At 39.3% G+C, this 23,341-nt stretch overlaps 5 protein-coding genes across 12 annotated transcripts; 2 read left to right on the top strand and 3 right to left on the bottom strand.

The window, feature by feature from the left end:
- Window positions 1-246: 246 nt before the first annotated feature.
- On the bottom strand, window positions 247-7,264 carry LOC140772947 (probable protein phosphatase 2C 12). 3 transcript variants are annotated; one of them, XM_073115212.1, is made up of 10 exons: window positions 7,246-7,264; window positions 5,289-5,534; window positions 4,360-4,531; window positions 3,568-3,721; window positions 3,420-3,483; window positions 2,992-3,099; window positions 2,203-2,328; window positions 1,900-2,129; window positions 925-1,118; window positions 247-840 (listed from the first exon to the last, which is right to left on the bottom strand). In XM_073115212.1, exons 2-10 carry the CDS (start codon window positions 5,460-5,462, stop codon window positions 806-808), a joined length of 1,257 nt encoding a protein of 418 aa, XP_072971313.1. In that variant the 5' UTR covers window positions 5,463-5,534; window positions 7,246-7,264; the 3' UTR covers window positions 247-805. The 3 variants fall into 3 exon arrangements, with proteins under 3 accessions (XP_072971313.1, XP_072971312.1, XP_072971311.1); XM_073115211.1 differs by lacking the exon at window positions 7,246-7,264 and adding an exon at window positions 5,667-5,900; XM_073115210.1 differs by lacking the exon at window positions 7,246-7,264 and having other exon boundaries at window positions 5,289-5,901.
- LOC140772948 (B3 domain-containing protein Os06g0194400-like) lies at window positions 7,011-9,390 on the bottom strand. Its single transcript, XM_073115213.1, has 7 exons — window positions 9,144-9,390; window positions 8,941-9,042; window positions 8,474-8,505; window positions 8,221-8,383; window positions 7,916-8,122; window positions 7,708-7,782; window positions 7,011-7,295 (listed from the first exon to the last, which is right to left on the bottom strand). The coding sequence occupies exons 1-6, from the start codon at window positions 9,276-9,278 to the stop codon at window positions 7,744-7,746; spliced, it is 678 nt and encodes a 225-aa protein (XP_072971314.1). The 5' UTR covers window positions 9,279-9,390; the 3' UTR covers window positions 7,011-7,295; window positions 7,708-7,743.
- Window positions 9,391-9,656: 266 nt separating this feature from the next.
- On the bottom strand, window positions 9,657-13,365 carry LOC140773949 (uncharacterized). Its single transcript, XM_073116744.1, has 7 exons — window positions 13,062-13,365; window positions 12,246-12,303; window positions 11,812-11,892; window positions 11,640-11,675; window positions 11,195-11,434; window positions 10,968-11,106; window positions 9,657-10,407 (listed from the first exon to the last, which is right to left on the bottom strand). The coding sequence occupies exons 1-7, from the start codon at window positions 13,220-13,222 to the stop codon at window positions 9,929-9,931; spliced, it is 1,194 nt and encodes a 397-aa protein (XP_072972845.1). The 5' UTR covers window positions 13,223-13,365; the 3' UTR covers window positions 9,657-9,928.
- Window positions 13,366-13,537: 172 nt separating this feature from the next.
- On the top strand, window positions 13,538-15,963 carry LOC140773948 (pentatricopeptide repeat-containing protein At5g39350-like). The gene has a single exon (XM_073116743.1). It carries the CDS (start codon window positions 13,780-13,782, stop codon window positions 15,961-15,963), a length of 2,184 nt encoding a protein of 727 aa, XP_072972844.1. The 5' UTR covers window positions 13,538-13,779.
- Window positions 15,964-15,983: 20 nt separating this feature from the next.
- On the top strand, window positions 15,984-23,299 carry LOC140773947 (uncharacterized). Of its 6 annotated transcripts, XM_073116741.1 has the most exons (11): window positions 16,017-17,113; window positions 17,455-18,615; window positions 18,686-19,319; window positions 19,395-19,819; window positions 19,990-20,031; window positions 20,800-20,876; window positions 21,095-21,179; window positions 21,268-21,351; window positions 21,433-21,534; window positions 21,607-21,705; window positions 22,454-23,299. In XM_073116741.1, exons 1-11 carry the CDS (start codon window positions 16,418-16,420, stop codon window positions 22,562-22,564), a joined length of 3,516 nt encoding a protein of 1,171 aa, XP_072972842.1. In that variant the 5' UTR covers window positions 16,017-16,417; the 3' UTR covers window positions 22,565-23,299. The 6 variants fall into 6 exon arrangements, 3 of the variants coding, with proteins under 3 accessions (XP_072972842.1, XP_072972840.1, XP_072972843.1); XM_073116739.1 differs by having other exon boundaries at window positions 16,021-17,113; window positions 18,686-19,819; window positions 22,454-23,297; XM_073116742.1 differs by having other exon boundaries at window positions 16,972-17,113; window positions 17,450-18,615; window positions 18,686-19,819; window positions 22,454-23,297.
- Window positions 23,300-23,341: the final 42 nt, after the last annotated feature.

The raw sequence follows: 23,341 nt of genomic DNA, 5'->3' as shown, positions 1-23,341 counted from the left end.
CGACGAAAGATTATGCTCAACTCTACGTAAAAGATTCAAAGGTCAAATGAACAAAATAACCTTCCTTGAATCCCACAAAGAAGTGAAGATTAATTTATATTTGAAAATAATGAGTATTTACATAGTTCACTGAAAGGAGGTTCAAAATTTAGAGAAAGAAACGAAATTGTCACAGTGATGCAAAAGAAAGCTACCCACAATTTTCAACATAAACAGTGGAGCCGTTTGATTTCAAGAGAAATAGATGTATAATACTTCAAACAAACAAAGAAATCCGTTTGCTGGAACAAGCACTGTAGTCTTATTTCATATGGACCACAAAGAAGTCCGAAAGAGAAAAAAAAATTCAAACAAGATCTCAGTAGGTACAAGCTAGACAGAGCTCCTTTTGTTCTTGATATGTACATGGCAAAGAACCTAGAAAGAATTGGGTTATCTCAGGCCCTACTACAACCAATGAATTTATTAGTGAAAGAACTCTCTCTGGAAAAAGGACAGAAGGTTGCTTCTCAAAGTCTTAAAGCGAATGTACAATTAATTGATCAGATACTATACCAAGTTTCATTAAACCCACACATAAGAATATAGACACACCAAAAAGAACAAGGAAAGTCTGGTCTCAAGATGCAGTGCCCTATTTGACAATGTTTTGCCGCACAAAGCACTGTTAGATGGACGTCGATGATCATCAGCAAAGGAACCAATTATCGTAGGTACTTTGTAAGCTCTGTTTTGTCAGCAGAAATCACCACAAGTGATGTGGGGGGAAGCAGCTTAAAATGATTAAAACCAACACTGCCCGTGACTAAATGATCATGGTGGAAACTCTAGATGCACAATCTGCATATTGTCAGGAACAAAGTTAGAAACCAGTAAGATAAATGTTTGACATCATAGATAGGGAAAATAATGTAATATCTGTACTTGGTGAAGGCAGTTTTCCTTCCATGGCTTCTTTTTTTGCTTCGCAAGTTGGACAAAGTAAAGGACCATTACGGGGACCAACTCCTGAAGGTCTCATTGAATTTGTATGAATAGAAACACCCTCTCCTTGTTTCATCTCTACCTGGCAAACTGCACACTTGAACTGCTTAAACTTGCTGCGTTCTGAACTCAACCTGAAAGGATAATGTTTGATCACCAGCATCAAAGAATATCTATTAGATTGACCACATACATCAGGAAATGAAAGAAAAAGTACTGGCATGCCATACCAAACATTCAAGAAATTAATGCTTTATTATGCAATGTATAAGTCACTCAACTACCATGCCCTTGCGACCCGCTAAAAATGGTGATTTAAATAAAGTTGGAAAGTTTAATTGAAGGGCTCCATAACCAGACATGCAAGTCATTTATTAGTTGACTTTCACCATAGGAGAAATATCGCTATTGCCACATCCGAATGCTTTCCTATGTGTTCAGAGGCTGCAATGTACATCTCCCACCAGTATATACATATAACATAAAAGCAAAGTTGTAAGTCTAATTGATATTGCTCCGGAAATGGAATGTGTTGATTCTTTCCTAATTGGTTGGATCGTAGGCACCTACTTTATTTCCTACTACAAAATGGTAAGAACTGAAAAGGTAAGCATTTTCAGCACTTAGTCCTATGATATCACCAAGAATAGGATCTAGAACTCCAACAATGCATCTCTTAGTGCTAAATGAATCTCACTGAAAAGTAAAACTGTCAAATGTCAAAACTATGTCTCATTGATGGAAGTAACTTCTTTTTTCAGGTTGGGCACTCATTAACTGAAGTGACAAAAATAATTGATGCATTTATAACTATCAAAATTGCCAGTAAAATCTAGTAGAAGAATGCACAATGAAAAAGGCATCAAGTGATGCAATGCAAAACTACTAATTAAATTTCTGCTAGGACATATTGACCTTTGTGCAAGTAATGCAGATCCATCCTCAAATATTTCCTCTACAACGTCTGGTTCACAACAGCCTCGATCCAACTCATCAGGCAGGGACTCATAAGATTTTCGGAGGAACAAAGATTTGATTCCCACTTTTCCTGGCTTTTTCAAAGGAGGGCTCAACTTCTCTGGTGGTAATATATCAACAACGATGCAGGTAGTATCATCTCGTAGTCCTTTTACCTTCACAGCTTCCTGTGTGTGGAAATAAGTCAGCATCAAAATAGCAGTAATAGTAAGGTAACAATTATAGCTTATAAAGAAGTACCTTGACAATTCGATCAGCTGCAACTTCTGCTGGCAAACCCCGACAACTACTAACAGCCTTATCAGATGTTAAAGCATCCCACACACCATCACTTGATATGACAAGTCGTCCTCCAGCATTGGACAGCTGTATCAATTATAGAAGATTTACAAACTGCAATATCTTTGAAACAGAAAGATGCTCATTTGTATGACATATATTAGCATAATACTACTTTAAAAATCTTTTAATATATAAATCAAGCCAGTGAGATAGCATCCTTCGTACCCCGGAGAACTGTTTCATAATTTCATTGGGTAAGAACAAGATGGAAATATAAGACCCACTTATGGTAAGATGCATAAACATGACATGTGATGACAGCATAAATACTGCTGCCATGACGCAATCTGTTTTGACTTTTGACCACCACAATTGATTCATAACCAAATCATAACACTGGCATAAAGTATCTGCTTGCTGCTTTATGTGTAATACATGTAACTAGGAGTTTAAGCCATGAAGACAAATCCAAGATCATATCCTTATTAGACCTGTAATACCCATAAGAAAAATTGGAGGTCTTGGACAACAATACCATGACAAAATTACTGAAACAACAATTGAATGATATCAAGGCTCTCCATTAGCTATTTACTTTATAAGACATGAGGCATACATGTGCGTCTGTTTGTTGAATATAGACTTAAGGAAAGCCCCAACATGTTATAAAAAGGCTCAAAATATCAGTTCAATTAGAAATGTTGGAAATCATGACACATTTGCACTAACAATAAGCAACTTACTGACCTTCACTTGTTTCACATGAGGAATAGGAACTATATATTGACCAACATCCAAATCACCAATTGATCTTGACAGACACAGGCCACCTGGCCAGCACCTTAGAGGGCCAATCTGAAATACAACATAACAATTAAATATATTAATGGTGACTACAAAACAGAGAAACATGGTCACTCTTGTACAATTTTACTCAGTATTTTTCATATGCACTAGACAGAACAAAGCACACCTCTGATTTCTTTGTGGCACATGCATATACATGTGCATGAGTATACGGAAAATTAAGTAGAACCGTAGTGCTTCCAAAGTAAGAAAGAAAATTATAAACTTATGATGTGACACGTGAGTCTACAAAGGAATAAACTTTAAAAAGCTTAATCATTTTCTTCAAATACACTCTAAAAACATAAAATGATTTGCAAGGAACATGCCTCAGCACCGCCAGCAATAACTATTCTCCCAACTTCACCGCCACTTGATGTTATGCGCTCGACCCTGTGATGAACTAATCCAAAATCAGAAAAAGAAAAAGGAAATAAACTAACTATAACAGAGAAAAGTCATGCAGCGTAGACATACTCCTCCTCATTAACATCCAACCGGTGATCTGCTGACAAATGGTAAACTGAACCTTCAGCAGATTCAAGTATACAACGTGAATCACCAACTGATGCTACAGTAACAAACCACCCATCAATTATGACAAACGTTGCAGTCGTTCCTGAAGTATGCGCTGAAAAAACATTTTACTAATTAAGTTAGAGTTGAAGCACAAACTGTAAAACAAAGATATAGTGTAGAATGTTTGAAGCTGTGAAAATGTCAAGTTTCAACATATCGACATTTAGTAATCACATGTTCGTCTTGAAAAGAAACAGAAATGACAGTAGCATCACAAACTTGTATACATTCTTTTGCTGATAAAAGGAGACATGAAAAAACATAAGAAGAGAATAATTATCATAATATTATCTTGGAGATACTGGAATTAAGTCACTAACGATACTCTGTTTCTAGTTCATCTTTTCATTACAGATGCCTCATATTTTATCATGTAGAGACTTGCCACTTGTCAGATAAAGAGCTACTAGAACTTGATCCCAGGGTTATTTTGCATCTTCTCTATGTAATGTTAGCAGCAATATGGCCTGTAAGTTGTCATAGGCAGAACCATTACATAGAATATCTGTAATTTAGGAAGCTGAATCATTACTGCCAGAAGATCTAACGGAAGCGCAAACTTTAGTATACGAAATCATAAGATTTAGTAAGAAAAAAAAAGGAAATTTGGAAATAAATGAAATTGAATATGAATCTTCCATTAAAAACTCAAATCACAAATAAAGCAGACAGTTATTACTAGGTTCATGCCTTTTTCTTGGAAATCTTTATCCGTTTTAACAAACCCTGCAACTAGTGCACTTGGCAATGCTGCTATCCACTCCTCCCTGCTAAGTTTTGGAGGAATAGCACCCAAAACATTGTTTAGAAGATTCTCCTTCGAATAAATTGCAGCTCCAGACCCATTATGTCCATCAAAAAGCTGCAAAGAATATGGACAGAGTTATTCTAACAAATATTACTAATGGAGCTATCCATCAAAACTGTTCCAGAAAAAACAGGCATGGATTCAAGATTAATTAGTTCGTAAATAAGCAAGCCCATGCAAGCAATGTCATATAAATCCAAATTAACATGGAAGATGATTTACTGGTGATTCCCCTTTTTTCTTATTTATTGTGGCCCGGATTTCCAACATTAATAAAAGAATTGATTCTAGGATCCTAAGAAAATCAAAAGTAGAAAGCATAAAATAAAAAGAAAGGAAAAAGGTTGACTAGCGGATTATTACGAGATGCCTTAATTGGAATCAACTAATGGAAGGAGACAGACCAGCGGAGTACCAACTTGGAGAATTGACTAGAGTTGAGATGAAATAACCACTGTTGCCATAAATCTTCACACAAGTTATCCAAAAAGTTTGATCATCTTTTTTTTTTTCGCAGATTAAAGTAATATTTGGACTTTATCTGAGAATACAGGATGACATGGTGCAATTTTATGCTATCCCGTAAATAAAGAAACAGAGAAACTGAGAAAGATACATAAATACCACAAAATCAGGAATAGACTCCCATAACAATACCAAGATACCATCTGGCACAAACTTCTTCATCAACCCTTCTTAATCAAATTTGGCTAATTTCTACCAACAAATGCAAATGGGTATGTTCCTCCAAGAGATTCAAAAGTACTCAAAACTAACAATCGAAACCAATTTAAAGAAGAGGTACTCTTACCGCAAAGACCGAGAAGGTGGTGGAACCATTCTTGTCCATTCTGTGGCACTCGGCCTTCAAGAAAGTGAAATCCTCCCCTTTCCTGCTCTGGCTCGCCTGCCCATACAATATATCCGGCTTCTCGCTTCTCTCATTCGATAGCTCTCGCTTGAGTAACACTGCCAATGGCACCATCCCTTCTCCCGCCTTCGTCTCCGTCAGACCCACTTCGCCAGATCCTTCAAAACCTTCAAAGTTGCAATCTTTCTGAAGAAACATGAACAATGGGGGAAAAAGTTCAAATTTTCTCAGGGAACAAGAGTAGAATATATGGAAGGCAAGACACAACTTGGTATCAGAGAACTAGATTTGACGATCCATGCTTAGGGAGAGATTTACCCTCGAATTTGGATATATCTGTATAAATAAATCGATGATAAAAGAGAAAAAGAGAGGTTGGATTGAGAGGGTGAAGCATCCGCGTATTGGCCTTTTTAATGTTTCAACATATTAAACAAAAAGGAAGCTTAACGTGCAAAGCATTAAGAAAACTCTCAGCTGTCAGATTAATTACAATAAATATAAAATAAATGTTCAAGTAACAGCTGGGTTTTTTTCTTTTACTTTTCTAAATAGCATTACATTTCCAGGTGTCTATCTCCTATTAGAACTAATAAATATATATATATATATATTGTTCAGCACAAAAAAAATAAAAAAAATAGACTTGATCAATGGATCAATACTTCCTCTCCAATTACTTGAATCTTTATGGAGATAATTCATGCAGGCAACCATAGTTGATAATAATAACACATTAAATAATAATTATTTTTTTCTCCCTTCAAGAAACCTTCACTATCCTTTATCAAAGGAGAGAAAAGATTAAGGCAAATAAAGAAAGAAAGGAAAAGAAATCAGACTCATATATATATATATATTAAAAACTATGAAGATTTGATCTGCTACATAGGTAGATAAATTAAACAGAATAAACTAGCATAGGAAATGCGTGGAGGCTACTAATTAACACATGGTGGGATGATTCCCACTAACTCACTGCCTCACACCATTTGTATATCAACTTATATAGTCAATGAGTTTCATGGCAAAGCCCCAGTTTCTTCTTGCAGGCAGTTCACCAACTTGTCAAAGAATCTTATCCTGAGCTAGGTTTCTCTTTTCAAATGCTTCTCATGTTGAAGAATAAACCAAGTCAAATGCCAGGTCTGAAGAGGATAAGATAAAACACACTGCAGCACCAACTGCAAGAAGTTGCTGCATTTTAAGATACTTCAGATCCCTTCATTGGTAGCCAAATCATGCAGGCTGCAGCAGTTATAGTAGAAAAGAAATAAAATCTTAATCTAACTTAGCAGCCAATCCTGGACTGCAAAGTATTTCCAATTGCAGAGAGTAACTCAAGAGTACTGAGATTTGGCAGACAAATTATATTTCAAGCCATCCACACAGGAAACAATATATGTCAAAACATTAATATTAGACAAACAAGCAGTTGAGCCTATTGACCAGAAGTGTTTTTACGCCGATGTGCTTCTCTAAATTTACTCAGGTAAATGAAGTATGAGATAGTCCGTAGGGTTTAATATAAGCGCCAGCAAATATTCGAAACAAATTTTTATTGAGTCAGTTGACCACATCACCATATAAACATTCATTAGCTTCAGAAATGAAGTATTCATGAACACATTTGGCATTTTCATTTTCTAATGAACAGATAAATTGGCTCTTCAAACATTACACAGTGCATTCAATGGAGAAGGTAAATTGATCAAGACAGGAGCAAAAGATGGTAATAGCAATATAAGTTAGAACATCTCACTATTTCTAACTACTGTAGTATTTACAACATTTTGTATGTCAGAATTTGAAGTACAGTCTTAATTCCTAAGGAGTTGACCATAACTTAGATAGTAAAATATTTATAGGTGCTCCTTAACAATTAAAACCAACTAACATGTGGAAACTCTCTCCTCCAATTCTTCCATGAAGTTGACCAACTTATACCTGCAAAACAAAAGAATAGTTCATTAATATTTGACAGTTACAGCACTAGGATTGGCAGAAATGCAGTGGCAACAAATGCAATTCGCGTAAATAAAAGTCTTTTTTTTTTCTTCTGTTATACAGTCAAAGAATTGTGCGATAGTAGAATGTCAGTTATTGGGGAGGGAAAAACTAGTCTCACAAGCTCAAGTAAAGCTTTTAGTTATATGGATGCCCTTCATTCTAAGAGAAAGATTTCTTTGTGTAGAGAAATTAGTCTCTACTTCTTTTGGTCAGTTGTCCATCTTTAAACCTTGTCATATTTTATACGGTAGGCAGCAAATAAAGTTCAGTACTATAAATCCTTCATCCGAAACGAAAGAACAACAAAACTTTAAACACAATGAATGGAAGAATAACTAGTATTAATCACCTGTTGCATTTGCATTTTGGAGGGCTCAAAGCAACATCATTTATCATAATAGCCACTCGCCCTAATTATATAGACCTGGGAGATACATTGAAAGAAATAAAGATGTCATAATTTGAAGTATTTTAAAAAAATCTGAAAAGGAACATAAAAATGGTAGCCTAAAGAATATTGTTTGAATTTGACTATATTCTTACTATCAATGCAGTACCTTGAATGTGGTAGGCTTAATCAACTGGAAAACCAGTGCATCACCATCAACTAATTGATGATGTATAGAGAAGCCTCTCCATCCACCACTCAAACCTCTCTTCTTCGCAAGGTAAACAGTGTCAAATTCCTCTTCCATTTCATCAACTAAAGTAACAGTAGCATCGTGTTTTGGTAGGTAACTATTGCTAAATTGGGTAGGAAGACCCTATTTAAAGATCATCAACAATCTAATTGAATCAAAAGAGCAACGGCTAATAAAAACTAGAATACCACATCAACATCTGTATTCAAAAATAAAGTTACCAGCCAAAATCCTCCAGTAACATGTGATTGAAGCATGGGCTTTACAAAAGTAGGAAGCTCGCAACCAAGTTTTTCTTCAACTTCTTCTGCTTTTGTTTGAGCATACATCCTCTCTTCATCTGAGGCATATACTCGATGCGACAAATCTCTCCTCTTATAAGTCCTAAAGTGCTAACGGTACCATTAGATAAATCTTATAGTTGTTATACAAGTTGAGAACACAAGTGTTTAGAGCAAGGACAAAGCGACAGACCTTCTAGGCCTCTTTACAACATTCCAAGCTTCCTATCAAAGCACATAAATTAGAAGAAAAAAAAAACTTCGAAAAATGATAACAAATTCGCAGATTAAATGACACTTATAAGATAATTGACATTAGCAAAAGTCCTCCTGTAATATGAATTACTATGAGTTATATGTAAATCCAATAGATCTTCAATCCATGAACTCATCCATTGCTGCATGCCTTTCTCAGCTCTGCCATATCTTATAGGTTTTTTAAGACGCTAAATTGAATCTAGAAGAGAGAGCATGCCAATGTAAGAGAAATGGAATAAAAAATGCAGTTTGTAGCTAAACGGTTAACAAGTTCTCAAAGGTTACGAAGCTATGTGCAGAGACTTAGAACAACCTAGAAAGCATTAGTTTAGAAGATAATATACTAAGTAATATTGATTGATAGAAATCCTCCAAGTCCATAAGAAGTGAAGGATTGCATACTTCTCGATATTTTGGCGGCTCCGGCAACTTAGCCACACGATTCGACCTCCTCAAAACCACGATTCCCTGTTCCTGTGGAGCCTTCCGCTTCAAAGACTTCACCTTTAACATAGAAAGAGCAAGAAAAGATCAATTAGATGTCAAATCGAAGAGAAGGCCTACTAGAAGAAAATGGAAAACGAAGAGGTGGGTCAGTCGGAAACCGGAGAAGGCTTAGGAGAGGTAGTGGCTTCTCGGAAGGCAACGGAGAGGTGGCCCAAGTTGAGTTCTTCGAGCTTTTTCTTGTTCTCTTCGAGCTTCTTCTTGCGGAGTTCCTCGTAGGAGAGAGAGGGCGCCATTGTTGTCTATTGAAGGAACGAGAGGAGAGGAGAGGAGAGGAGAGGTTTTGGTTACGGTTTAATTCTCGGGCTCGGGTTTTGGAGAGGAGAGGGGGACGGACGTATGGGAAGACGAAACGTGGCCCTGGGATTCAAAACTTCAAATTCAAAAGCTGGAGGACTTTTATGCAAGAGATGTGCGCTTATTTGTACATTTTAATGAAGTTTAAGAAATATAAGGAAAACTTTCTGTTTCTCTTGTCCAGAATATTATCTTTTTCTTTATCCGGTGAAGCAATCTGTTCAATCTAAGCAATATTATACTATCCATTGTGTTCAATACTCAGTTCTTGTTCACCACAAAACAGTCAACTTGCAGGAATTCCACAAAGAAGAATATACTAATTTCATCCCTTTTCCCTCAACAATCATTAATCACTGCAAGAATTCATAAGATTAAAGCCCGTTTCTCCTTTACAGACTCACAGGTACAATACATAATGTAAGCAAGCTGACTGTACAATTCGTTAGGAAAAATGCTATGGCATTATTGCCAATTATTTGTTATTCTACACAATATCTAGCATGTGTTCTTCAAGGTTTATCGTCCTGGAGAAGTATTAATATCCTCATCACAGATCCAGTAAGTGCATCTTTCGCATGCCAAAACTCTACAATCTGGAGCGCCATATGCATTTCATTGGATTAAAAGTACCGTGCTGACGGGAGGAAGCCAAATCCTGCGTTCCGTTTACCGAGGTAACAGGCTTTAAATCCCAGTCTTCTATATTCTTTGGGATACATACATCGTAGAGGATTTGGCCCAGCACCCCATCGGCATTGATGCTTGGTGCACTCTGCATGTGGAACAACTCAGCTTTTTTATCTTCTTGGCTATCATGGTATTCCATGGAGCTTGGCAAAACAAAATGATCACTTGGAGCAACAGCTACTCTTCTTAGGCTCTCATTTGAATGTACTGCAGCAGCTTTGCGAAGGTTGCTGACTGTTTCAGGTATGGGGTCGTGATGATCTTGCATGGTTTTGGAGCCACTGTTCAGTTGCCTTCTATTGAAATAGACAATAGAAGCCTTGCGAAGCAGCTCAGTTACAGCACTCCGATATTCATCTGCATGATACTTCAAATGACCTGCATAATGGATAGGACAGCAAAAAAACTATTCAGATCAAAAAGTAAATGAAAGAACATCACATGAAAAATTACTAATCTGTAAAAATATATGCTCCAACATCATATATGAGAAATCGTTGATATTGGCTGAATACAAAATATAAGCTTTAAGTTTTTCGAGTAGTTAGTAAATTAACATAATATCATAACAGAGATTCTGAGTTTAAATCCTTCCACACTCATTTGTTATTTAAAAAAATATAAAATCTTCATCTATTTAATTCAAGTTCACTTTTTGAATCTCTCAAAATGTCTTAGAATCTAAAAGTGAGAAATTCTTTTTGGAAATATCAAATATAAAAATCATCATTCTCTAACACCTTAAATTTTTAAAATAATTAGTGAATTAACACTATCAAATTCCATAACCTTTTCAGATATGCTAGCAGAAAATTCCTAGTTCTTTAATTTCCTTTAAATTACAGTAGTCCTCTGAAAATTTCCTTTAAATTACAATAGTCCTCTGAAAATTTCCTATCCAGCAGCAAGATTGAAGCTAAGATCAGTTGGCAACATACCGACATGAGGACAGCTATTCCACTTCACCATTTTAACATCGCCTCCCAACTCTTGCAGACGCAGAAAAAAGTTGTGAACAATTGGAAATGGCGCAAGCTTATCGTCTTCAGAAGTAATTATGAGAATTGGTCCCACATTCTGCATATATAGGTATACCCAATAAATTGTATAGAAAAATAAATATTGAATGTAGACGGAAATCATGTTAAATAATTAAGAGCCTTACAACTGATGAATACAGAGTCTGCCAATACTCAACACGTTGTGCTTCAAATCTGTTAATGAAGAGTGTATCAAGTCCAGAAGCAAGGGCTTTTGCCATCCATGATAAAACTCTAGGAGGGTGTGACATTTTGAGGACAGATGGATGAAGGACAAATCGGGTGCCCAAGTCACTTGTAAAATCCACAGGACTAGAATCATATATCTGTCCACATAGACAGTCCCTTACCAGCTGATATTCATCCTTCAGGAGAATAAGAAGAAAAAGCAAAATCAGAGACACCATTGAGCCTCTTGCTAATTCATCACATAAACTTGATCTCAAGAATTCACTAAAGATGGCAAAAAAAAAATAAGCTACAAGGTGTATTTTGACATAAATTACTTCAAATGCCAAGCATAAGAGATGAAAAGTATATTGCAACTAAGTCTACAGAATATGAACATACCTGATCTGATTGCCCTTCACATTTTCCCTCAATCAGCTGGAAAGAAAAAAAGATGTATATTTAGTGTTACAACAAAGAAAGAAACTACTCTGCCAAAATAGAGAAGAAAAAAATTAAAATACTTAGGAACATATCATATTGCCACATCCCTTTATAGGCTTATAGCACGAACCTGAATAACCTTGTACATGCAACCTTTCGATCCCCCAGAAAAAGATGCAAATACGATTGGTAAGGACCGAGTCTTTACTTCCTGTTATTCCAGAAACAAAAACAATGATGGTAGCAGCAGTTTAGGCCATATAGAGCAGATGTGAATATGTGTATAATAAGGCTTAGGAATCATGTTTTTTATTGAAACAGTGTACAAGATTGAAAGAAATATGATTTCATATCATGGATCCAGGTATGACTCAACAAGAGACTTGCTAATCAAGAAAGTAGGTCGGGATTTGTCGTTCAGGGAAAATTTAGGACCTTTCAAGCTCAATCTAAACTAGGATAACCACTCCTTGCATCAAGTACATGGTAAAAAACGTACAGGTATCTATCCCATAATAAGGTTGACAGAGCAATATTCTAGTAGTTATTTGAGTACAAACTGACCTTAGCAAGCTCTTTGAGAATATCATCAGCTAGAGATGCAGCCTTTTCAGGAAAAAATCTGCATCAATTGATACATTATGAGTTGAAATGACTAATTTCTGGACAATGAATGATAAAAGCAATTTAATGAAGGAACAAACTATTTCAAGGAATGATACAACAAATAATGGAAACGAATTTCATTCAATAGAACCAAAAGTAGAGCACATATAAATACATCAGTTTGAACACTAACGGTGCTGTTTGTCATACCATCGTGGTCTAAAACTTGAGTAGTTATATTGAATTCTTGATCGCCAAAATAAGATCCCTAGAAGTAAAACAAGTAAACCATATTTCCAACACAAAGCATTTTATACAACATTTGCCGAGTCACATTAATAAATCAAATGTTGTTCATCGTCATTAAACGCCAAGAAACTTTGCCATGCTTGTGAAATCCAATGGAATTATCCCCTTCTTCCCCACAATTCCGTTTAAAAATCCCACTAGCATCTTCCTTTCAGACGAGACTCTTCCACAATAGATTATGCGATCACCTCCGAAACGTGCTTGTGAAATCCAATGGAATTATCCCCTTCTTCCCCACAATTCCGTTTTAAAAAATCCCACTCGCATCTTCCTTTCAGACGAGACTCTTCCACAATAGATCATCCGATCACCTCCGAAACCCACAAACTCTCATTTAATTAACAAATATACATGAAAGGAGAAATCTTTCCAACCGATTTCTCACAGGCTAATACAAAAAATGAAAAAAAAAATTGCGGGAAACAAAAAAGAAAAAGAAGTGCATGAGCAAGAAGTGAGACTTACAAGGTGAGGAAATCGACATGGCAAACGAGAGAGCTCCATCCAAGAGATAAATAGAGGTCGAGGTGGGGTTTCAGATGCCTCTCCTGGCTCGACAGCCAAGCGAACACCACCACGATCCCCACCTCTCCCCCCTTCCTCCCCCAATAGAATCGCCCCCACATCTTTCCCCGCAATCAATCCACCACAACCTCTTTTTCGCCTTCCGATCTTTTCAAAGCTCCTACAAGAACCGCATCGAGAGGCAATTCATAGCTTCAATGGAATCGAGAAATCTCTCTCTCTCTCTCCCCTCTCTCTCTCTCTCTCTCCCTCTTTTAAATGGACAAAGGGCTGAATGCTATCGTACACCAATAACACCGCGACGAGTCGATGTTATCGTGCGCGACGCTGATCTGCTACGATATTAATATACAAAAATCTATTTTGAAGTCCTTTTTGGGGAGAAGTGCTCAGTTTTTTCTCAATAAATTCAGGAAAATTCTCTGCATTGTATTGTATGAGTTTGCACTCACAGTCAACAAAACAACAATACTAATATTGTTATAATTTTTTTTTTCATAGGATTCATCCTTCGACTTCTTTCTTGTTAGAATTACTAATAACGATTTTGACAAATAATAATATTCCCAAAGTATCTCTAACCAATAAAGTCATCAGTCAGCAGCTTAATCTCTTTTAGCTCAGATATATATATTATTTATTTTTAAAATAGAGAGAGATGAGGTCACGCAGGACGATTGGTTCGGGTTGTTCTTTTATGCAAGGGTGGGCCGTGGGCCTCACATCTCAATTGACAACCTTAGCACTCTCTATTCTCTGGACCACTAGTGGTTTAGAGATCCAATCCAGTGGGTCACCTCATTTATTATTCTTTTTTCTATTAATATTTTGGATTCGGTGGACTCGAACTCAGATCAAACCAAACCTGAATCTTAAACCCAATCACACTGTTACAGTCAGTTCTCACCCCGGCCCCTCGGACCTAAACCCTACTCACCCGTTCCGCCCGATGCGATGGGGATGGCGATCGCTTTCCTCCCGCCTCGCCGCCGTCTCCTCTGCCGCCGTCTCCCAATCCCAAGTCGCTCAACTCCACCAACACCTCCTCTCCCATGGCCTCCTCCTCCACTCCTCTTACCTCTCCACCAAGCTCATCCACCTCTACGCCGCCGCCGGCGACCTCACCTCCGCCCTCCTCCTCTTCTCTTCCCTCCCTTCCCCCCCTTCCCTCTTTGCCTGGACTCCTCTCCTCGCCCTCCTCTCCCGATCCGGTCACCACCTCCGCTGCCTATCATCCTACTCTCTGATGCGCTCATCCTCCTCCCTCCTCTCCCCCGACGCCTTCGTCTTCCCCCCCGTCCTCCGCTCCGCATCTGCTGACGGAGGCGGCTCACCCGCTGCCGTCTCCTCCCTCCACGCCGAATCCATCAAGTTCGCCGTCGATTCCCTCCTCCCCGTCTCCAACGCCCTCATCTCCGCCTACTCCAAGTCCGGCGACGTCTCTGCCGCCCGAAGAGTCTTCGATCTGATGGACCGCCGCGACCTCCTTTCCTGGAACTCGATCATCGCTGCCTACGCCGGATCCGGATCCATCGATCCCGCCATGGATCTCGTCCAATCCATGGGATCCGACGGCTGCGAACCGGACATCGTCACGTGGAACACCATTGTCGATGGCTACTCCCGCGCCGGGAGGTGCGACGAGGCCCTCGCCGTGCTCGACCGCGTCCCGACTCCTAACGTCGTCTCCTGGACAGCCGTCATCTCTGGCTACTCTCGGTCCGCCAATCACGAGGCAGCTCTGCGCGTCTTCCGACGGATGATAATCGAATCGAACGTATCGCCCGATCCCGATACGTTATCCTGCGTCATATCCTCGTGCCGACACATATCAGCATTTCGTAACGGCCGGGAAGCCCACGCGTACGGGCTTAAGACGACCGACGGGGATTCGTTCTACAGCTCCGCCGGAGCAGCATTAGCTACGATGTATGCGAGTGGGAATAGGATCTCGACCGCTAAATTGGTGTTCGCTGCGATGGACCCCACCGACGTGGTGACATGGAACGCCGTGATTAGTGGATTCGCCCGGTCCGGTTTGGCCTCGATGGTTCTGAGCTACTTCAGCGAGATGCAATCCAGGGGCATTGCAAGTGACGAGATTACCATAGCAAGTGTACTCCCGGTTTGCAATTTGAAGCTAGGAAAGGAAATCCATGGCCATGTGACCAAGCACAATGTTAAATCCACCAATACCAATACCAATCTAGTGTCCAATGCACTGATTTCCATGTACTCGAGATCCGGGTACATCGAGACCGCACATCGAGTGTTCTCGAGCATGCAAACCAAAGATGTCGTATCCTGGAACACAATGATTGGCTCGTACGGGTCACACGGGCTAGGTCATGAGGCAATCGAGCTCGTACACTTAATGATAAAGTTGGGGCCAAAGCCAAACACGATTACATTCACCAATGCCCTTATGGCATGTAGCCATTGCGGACTAGTGGACGAGGGGATAGAGCTATTTGAGAGCTTCATTAGTAATGTAGGACTGGCGCCAACAATGGAACAGTATGCTTGTGTTGTAGATCTACTTGCGCGGGCTGCAAGGTTCAAGGAAGCTGCCAAGTTCATAGAGGGAATGCCAGTGCGACCGAATGCTAGTGTTTTTGGAGCTCTGTTAGCTGCGAGCCGAATGTACCAGAACGTGGAGTTTGGTCGAATGGCTTTCGAGCAATTGGTTCAACTGGAGCCGAAGAACCCTGGAAATTTTGTTACAATGTCGAATATATATGCAAGAGCAGGAATGCTAGAAGAGGCGAAGAAGGTGAGAGAGATCATCGAAAGTGAAGAGCTGGCAAAGCCATCAGGGCATAGCTGGATCGAAGGCGTGTAGAAGAAGTAGGAGATTTTTGAGTCCATACCTTGTAACTACTTTTTGTGATTTTGTTTTGTATTTTCCAGAACTTTAGGCCGATGTAACATTAGCCCAATCCAAGTAGAGCCAAGAAAGCCCACCCTCCTTCCACCTTTCCTCGACTTCCCAGAACTTTAGGCCGATTTAACATTAGCCCAATCCAATTAGAGCCCAGAAAGCCCACCCTCCTTCTACCTTTCTTCGCTTCGCTTTTCTTCGATCCTTCGAGCATCGAATAATTCCCCCACGTTTGCCGCCTATTCCTCCCCTTCCCTCCTTATTTAATCTCCAACCGCGAGTAAGATTACCTGTTTACCTCCCCTCGCGAAGAAAACCGACCTCCTCGACGAACCAAGCAGCGAAGCGCAAAGTAGAGGGAAAAGGAAAAGGGAAAGAAGAAGGAGAAGAAGGAGAAGGAGTCCAGAGTCCAGTAATGCTACGCCTCATCGTACGGTGCCGCCGCCCATGTCATCGGTGCTTCTCCTCTCAAATCCACCACGTCAAGAATCCCAACACCTCATCCCCATCTTCCTCTCATCCTTCTCTTCCTCTCCTCCAAAATTCCCTCCCTTCTCCCTTATCCCCTTCTCCCCGACGCCGCCGCTTCCCCATCTATGCCTTCGCCGGAACCCTAATCTCCACCCTCGCCGCCGCCGCCTACATCACCACATCCTCCGACCAACGCACTGACCGATCCGGCCAAATCTACGCCGATCTCGAGAAAACAGTCGAAAGATCCAAAGGGTCCGTCCTCCGCGTTGTCGACCAGATGCGGAACACCGGCGCCGCAGCCGCCGTCCTATGGAAGTCTCTTACCTCCGTGCTGTCTTCCGCGAACCAAGAGGTGAGGTCGGGGTTCGAGCTTAGGGTGGCGGCGTTGCTTGCGGATATTTCTGCGGCCAACGGGGCGAGGAGGGCGGCGATTGTTGGGGCTGGGGGCGGGGCGGTGGTGGATTGGTTGTTGGAGAGAGTGGCGGTGGCGAGGAACGGGACGCAAGCGGAGGCAGCGAGGGCGCTTGCACACTTGATTGCAGACCCAGAGGTGTGTGGCGATGTGCTCGGGAGGCCTCGCGCAATCCCGAGTCTTCTCAGATTTATCTTCTCCTTTCAGCCTAAGAGGCAGAAGAAGGTGAGAGATTGCTGTTCTGCGAAGAGACGAGTAAAAATGAGTTTTTTATTTTATGTAAATTTAAAACTATAAGTTTTTCCATACTGTAAATTTGAAACTATATCATCCAAATCGGAAGGAGAGTGAAGAATGATGGCTAATGATTTATATATGTGCTCTATGAGTTTCCATACAATTTTCTTTGAACTTGAAATAAAATATGGCCAATCTGTTTCCACTTTCTTCTCAGTTTTTGTAAATGGTAGATAAATATATATACACATTTGGACTGCCTATTAGATTCTTTTATTAAAGTATCTTCGTGATGTTTGCTGCATTAACATGTTCTTTTGACAGAGCAGCACTTTAAACACACTTCATTGGAGGGTTCAGATCAATCTAAGGGGAGGAGCATGCTTGTTGCGGCCCTTATGGATATAATTACTTCAAACTGTGATAATGTAGACTGCTCATCTTTTCATTCTTTCTTGCCCGGAAATGCTGACATGAGAGATATTGCATTAGCTATTGAAGTTGTTGAACAGGGTGGAATGCACTTTGATGACCAAGATGGAATTGATGATAGTGATGATGGTGATCGGGGTGTACGAGGAGTTGGAATAAAAGTACTTGGGGGCACAACTATTTTGGGATTTTCAGGAACCAACAATTTCGCAAAGTCAGAAAAACCTGAGGAACATGTCTTAGAACATCCCACAATTTTAACTAGAGATTCAACATTTCAAGAAAATGCTGTGAGTTCTTCAAAGGTTGAGAGGCTAAATTCAGCTGCCATCCCAGGACTATGGGATGATTTGCAGAGGGAACATGTTGCTGTACCTTTTGCTGCATGGGCTCTAGCAAACTGGGCTTTGGCATCAGACTATAATCGATCTCATATTCAGGAACTTGATAGAGATGGGAATGCTGTCATGACTGCGTTGACAGCACCAGAGAGAACTGTGAAGTGGCATGGAAGCTTAGTTGCTCGAGCTCTCTTAGCTGACAAGAATTTGCCTCTGACAGTTTCTGTTCCTAAATGGAGCTCAAGTCTCCTTACTACAGCTTTTTTGGCCAGTAAAAATGAAGACATTTCATTGGCTAGAATGGCGTTGTCAGCTTTTCTCATGTCTGTTGAGAGATGTCATGATACAAAGGCAGTGGTCATGGAGTATGGCCTTCATCTAATGAGAGGAATAGCCAAACAGGCGGAACAGCACAAGTATATTCAAGAGTCATTAGCTGAGGTGCTGCGTTTACTTTATGCAGGGGATACTCACTTATCTCTTGAGGAAAGTCAAAAATGGTCTGGTATTCTCCTCCGTTGGATTTTTGGTCAATCTTCATCTGAAACAACTCGACTTATGGCTATACAAATACTCTCTTGCATCCTTGATGATCATGGGCCAGCTTCCATACCTATTTCACAAGGATGGTTGACATTCTTGCTTACCGAGATTCGTGGGTCTAGCAAAATGTCAAATTCAAAAGGAAGTGCTCCACCTAAAACCGACAAAGTGAAGGTACAAGTTCACTCAATTCTTTTATTATAGGTTTATCTGCATATTTTCTGATGGAAGTCTTTTTCTTCAGAATCAAATTGATCAGTCAAATGCTTACTCAGCAACACAGGTGGCCAATCAGTTAGCCACTGCAGTTATCAAACTAGCTGCTCTTCAGTCAGAAGCTGAACCCGATTCCTTTGATAAACTTCCGCTTGCTGATTTTCTCTCTCTCGATCCATTTGTTGCACCATTGAAGAACTTGAACAAAAACAGCTCTCCCAAGATTGACGCAGCTGATTCAGCGATAGCTACTCTTAAGGGCATAAAAGCACTAACCGAGCTTTGTTCTGAAGACACTGCATGCCAAAACAAATTAGCTGATTTTGGAGTCCTTTGCTTGCTTAGACGCTTCCTTTTGGGTGATGATTATGAAAAGCTTGCTGCAAATGAAACATATGATGCGTCAAGAGCCCGAGAGACACAAGACAAGAAGCAACCTGGTTCTGCTGATTCATCTACTCTAGATCCTAATGATCCTTCTAGTGTTCGAGTTCCTCCTGCAGCACATATTCGGAGACATGCTGCTCGACTCCTAGCAATGCTTTCTATTCTACCAAATATTAAGAAAGCTGTTGTAGCTGATGAAGTGTGGTGCAAATGGCTCGAAGATTGTGCCTCTGGGCGGAACCCTTGCTGCAATGACTTAAAAATCCAAAGCTACTGTAGGTCAACATTGTTGAATATATTGTGCTTAGAAAAAGTTGATGTAGGAGTTAATCATTTTGACATTGACATAGATTGCGTGCACAAAACAAAGTGCCCTCAATATGAAGATAGTTTATTCTTGCTGAATCCGGGCTCGCCACATTGGAATCATTTTGACAAGAGAAATTCTGGTGTTCCACAAGATCCATCCATTGCAAATTCAGCTGATTCTCATGATTTCTCATCTTCTGAAGTCATCGACACATCCAGATCTTTAATTGATTCAGACGTAGAATCTGAGTTAGTAGCTCCTTTACTTGATGTCGTTTTTGTCCACGGCCTTCGTGGTGGCCCTATTAAATCTTGGCGTATAGCAGACAACAAGTCTTCAACAACCAGTAAAGCTGGCTTGGTGGAGAGCATTGATCAAGAAGCTGGGAAAGAGGACACATGCTGGCCGAGGGAATGGCTTTCTGCTGATTTTCCTTATGCTCGCTTATTCAGCGTCAAGTACAAGGTTTGTTCTATAATGGTTCATTTTGCATTTATTTTCTGAATTCTATGTCCTTGCCTTGTAGAATGTGACACTAGATGTAGTCCTTCCCATGTTAGTACCTTTTGTTAGCATTTATAATTTTCCAAGTTCTTCTTCAGGTTGGATCCTTTCTAATTAAATGATTCATGCAGACAAATCTGACTCAATGGTCTGGAGCTAGCTTGCCACTTCAGGTTGGTCCTTTTTGTGGTGCCTTTTGAAAAGTTATCGAGATTAGAGCACAAATCACCATACATTACCTCTCTTGGTGCATTTTGTAGGCAGGAAAGTTAAATGCCACTGCACATTTTTTCATATTGAGAATGCACCATTACTTTTATCATATGGGCTGCTGCTCTATTTTTCAAGGGTAGTCCTCAGAACTGGTCTGGAGAGTCAGTTAGATTAAGTGCAACCATAGCTCATGATGTGGGTAGAATCTTTTTCTCTTTGTAGTTTTGACTTTTTGTCGGTCAGTTTCTCTTGTTCCTAAAAGATATTGTATTATTGAGTTTCTTTCCTTCTTTTTCTCTTTTAGTTTCTATTCAAAAGTTAAATTATTGGAGTGTGGATATACTAACAGATATGATAGGAAAAGAATGATAAGGATCAAAAAGTTTGTGAAACATTTCTCATGCTGCTGTAAAAATGTGCGGGCCTAAAAGGTACTCATTTGATTCATTTAAAAATATGTGACACATTATCCTTCTCAGAGGCATATGCAATATGAGTTGCACCTAACAGAGGGCATGCATAGTTTTATCAATCACTTTCAGATGCTAATTATGTATGGGGCCAATCTCATTAAGCAGAAGATAAATTCATACGAATGAATAGATTTGTCTTCGTGTTAGGATCTATTCACAATATTCATGTTCTAGTTCATTATCTTGCAAGATTAGTATGTTTGATGATTTGTGATACCTAAACTGCTAAAATGTGGATTTTTTTTGGTTTTTTAGGAGGTTAGCTCAATGTTGTTGAGAAAGCTTGTTGCAGCTGGCATTGGAAACCGACCTGTTGTTTTTGTGACTCATAGGTATGTTATTATTTTTGTTTCAAAAGTTTCTAACTACTTGTTGGGATAGGTGTACAATTATCAAATAAATGCAGTAATTTAAATTGAAATTTATTGAGTTCATTCTCTATCCCAATATCTTATTCCATGCAAAAAAATTTTATAATTTCGTGGCACAATCTTATCTGATAGGAACAGTTTCCAAACTTACTGACTCCATTGGTAGTTAACTTTTGCAGCATGGGAGGCCTAGTGGTTAAGCAGATGTTATATCAGGCAAAGCTAAACAACTTAGACAAGTTTCTGAAGAATGCAGTTGGAGTAGTATGCCTCTTTCTCAGCAAGCTTGTAAATTTAATCACTTTCTGTTAATCACTTTCTGTTAAATACTAACTGCACATACGACATGCAGGTATTCTATAGCTGTCCACATTTTGGCAGCAAACTGGCAGACATGCCTTGGCGAATGGGCCTGGTTTTCCGTCCAGCACCTTCAGTTAGTAAATTCGCACTTTTTTTCCACTTTCAATAACCAAGCTTATGTCAATTATTGAATTTGGATTATACTTTCTTGTAGATCGGGGAGTTACGAAGTGGATCCCCAAGATTGATTGAATTAAATGACTTTTTACGTCATCTCCACAGCAAGGGACTTCTTGAGATACTTAGTTTCTGTGAGGTAGAATATAATTTTATCATATGGATTTAGTATGTCCTAGAATCATTTCAAGTTAATAGGTTCTGTGAACAGACCCAGGTTACACCGATTGTTGAAGGTTATGGTGGTTGGGCCTTTCGGATGGAGATTGTTCCGATTGAATCTGCATACCCTGGCTATGGGGAACTTGTTGTAAGTGTGATGTAGGATTTGATTTGTTCATCATGAATTTCAGAAATGCAAGTGTAGCCAATTACCTATAATCTGAATCACCCCAATGCATCTTTTATTAACAATAACTACAACAACAACAGCAACAAGCTATCAGTTGTTGGGGGTTGCCCATTAAATTGCCTTACTAGAAAAAAGTAATTTTTTCTATGTAAGATTTGGATATAATAGCATAATTTGAAGTGTTAATATACAGAAATGCCAATGCATCATGTGTTTATATGTTTGAACTGCTGAACCCAAGCCCATGGATCATGGTAGGCAGTTTTAAGTGTTTAACAGCCAGTATTAGTTTTTTTACCAAGAAATATATGTAGAAGATCTTTACAGTCTTAGATGAGGTGAGAGGTTTCAAGAGATCCATGGAAGGTTTCTCTTTCTTCTTTATCAGTAGTTAACTTGGCAGGACTCTGTTAATTTTTGTCATTACCAGCCATGAAGTGCTAGTGTACTTTGATAGATTGCACTTGATGCATTGAACAAGACAAATTTAAGATGGCGTCTTCATTTGGTAGGTTGTAAAGCTGGATCACTGTTCAAACTGTTCACCTTTCACTTTTTTAAGCTTAATATAAATAGAACTGCTTCCATGTCTTGGCTCTCATCTGACAGTTTTGGGCTAAAAAACATCTATTAGTAATATGGTTTTCATTATTAAGCATGACATAAATCCTAATGGTAGTTGTGTGTCTGTTTGTCGTCTGCGCAGGTATTGGAGGCCACTGATCATATAAACTCATGTAAGCCAGTCACCCAAACTGATCCATCTTATGCAGAGACATTGGAATTCCTGAAGAAATTGAAAGCTCGCCTTCCTTGAGCAGCCAAATTTTTTATTCTTTGTCCTTGCTGGATGATGCACCAGTGGTGTAAATGTGTTCTCGGAGATATCAATCTTTTGCTAAAAATTGCTACAAATTCAGCACTCCAAGTCTCTCTTATCATTTCTGGTGGATAATTTAATGATTCATGAAGATATTTAATCAAAGATGGCAGCGAAGCTTGGAGGTCTTAATTGACATTCTTCTGTTACATTGTATAGTCCTCTGACTTAAATGTAAATATAAACCCTCAATCGTGTGAGTGATGTTTGATCTGGAAAAAATAAAGGAGACAGAGAAAGCATGGAATAAATTGCATCTGATTAATATTTGTCCTTTTACACTTTGCACTCGGCAGAACTAGCTAGAGGAAACTGGAGAGGAAAGCGACATTGCTGGGCTTATTTCCTGCATTAATTATTTGTATACTGGAGAAATGTAATGCTGTTTAACATACCTAATTTCACAGCTGAATTCCTTCCTTGCAGGAATAGCAGATTGGATGTCAAAGTGGAGGATGAATGTGGCATATATATAGAGGTTGTGTATGGGAGTACTTGTACTAAAAAGCTCATTAAACATTGGTAATAGTAAGGTTAGCCTCTTAAAAATCAAGTGTATTTATTTTTAGGGTTGATGTACACTTGTATGATTTACATAAGAGGTCTCTATCTTACTATTTAGACTTTTTCTTTTATGTAAATGTCTTTGTGTATGTTACCAGTTTCTCTAGGAAAATGTATCAATTGAGCTATTATATGTCAGATTATAGTTGC

Source organism: Typha angustifolia, chromosome 13 (assembly GCF_048772165.1).
Source record: "Typha angustifolia cultivar Huaian chromosome 13, ASM4877216v1, whole genome shotgun sequence".
NCBI classification, from domain to species: Eukaryota; Viridiplantae; Streptophyta; class Magnoliopsida; order Poales; family Typhaceae; genus Typha; species Typha angustifolia.
Note: the sequence above shows the minus strand (reverse complement) of the source record. Positions and strands in the feature narration are given on the sequence as shown.

Excerpts from the sequence above, each read along its gene's own strand:
- LOC140772947 (XM_073115210.1), bottom strand. The coding sequence starts at position 5,546 with ATGTTTCTTCAGAAAGATTGCAACTTTGAAGGTTTTGAAGGATCTGGC. Across the intron at positions 3,100-3,419 it reads TTATTGCTGGCGGTGCTGAG|ATTGGCCCTCTAAGGTGCTG; the intron begins GCATGTTCCTTG and ends GTTGTATTTCAG. Across the intron at positions 841-924 it reads AGGAAAACTGCCTTCACCAA|ATTGTGCATCTAGAGTTTCC; the intron begins GTACAGATATTA and ends GACAATATGCAG.
- LOC140772948 (XM_073115213.1), bottom strand. The coding sequence starts at position 9,278 with ATGGCGCCCTCTCTCTCCTACGAGGAACTCCGCAAGAAGAAGCTCGAA. Across the intron at positions 8,384-8,473 it reads GTTGTAAAGAGGCCTAGAAG|GACTTATAAGAGGAGAGATT; the intron begins GTCTGTCGCTTT and ends TTAGCACTTTAG. Across the intron at positions 7,783-7,915 it reads TTAAGCCTACCACATTCAAG|GTCTATATAATTAGGGCGAG; the intron begins GTACTGCATTGA and ends TGTATCTCCCAG.
- LOC140773949 (XM_073116744.1), bottom strand. The coding sequence starts at position 13,222 with ATGTGGGGGCGATTCTATTGGGGGAGGAAGGGGGGAGAGGTGGGGATC. Across the intron at positions 11,893-12,245 it reads TTCTCAAAGAGCTTGCTAAG|GAAGTAAAGACTCGGTCCTT; the intron begins GTCAGTTTGTAC and ends CTGGAATAACAG. Across the intron at positions 11,435-11,639 it reads GTGAAGGGCAATCAGATCAG|GATGAATATCAGCTGGTAAG; the intron begins GTATGTTCATAT and ends ATTCTCCTGAAG.
- LOC140773948 (XM_073116743.1), top strand. The coding sequence starts at position 13,780 with ATGAGGTCACGCAGGACGATTGGTTCGGGTTGTTCTTTTATGCAAGGG.
- LOC140773947 (XM_073116739.1), top strand. The coding sequence starts at position 16,418 with ATGCTACGCCTCATCGTACGGTGCCGCCGCCCATGTCATCGGTGCTTC. Across the intron at positions 17,114-17,454 it reads AGCCTAAGAGGCAGAAGAAG|CACTTTAAACACACTTCATT; the intron begins GTGAGAGATTGC and ends TTGACAGAGCAG. Across the intron at positions 19,820-19,989 it reads TATTCAGCGTCAAGTACAAG|ACAAATCTGACTCAATGGTC; the intron begins GTTTGTTCTATA and ends TGATTCATGCAG.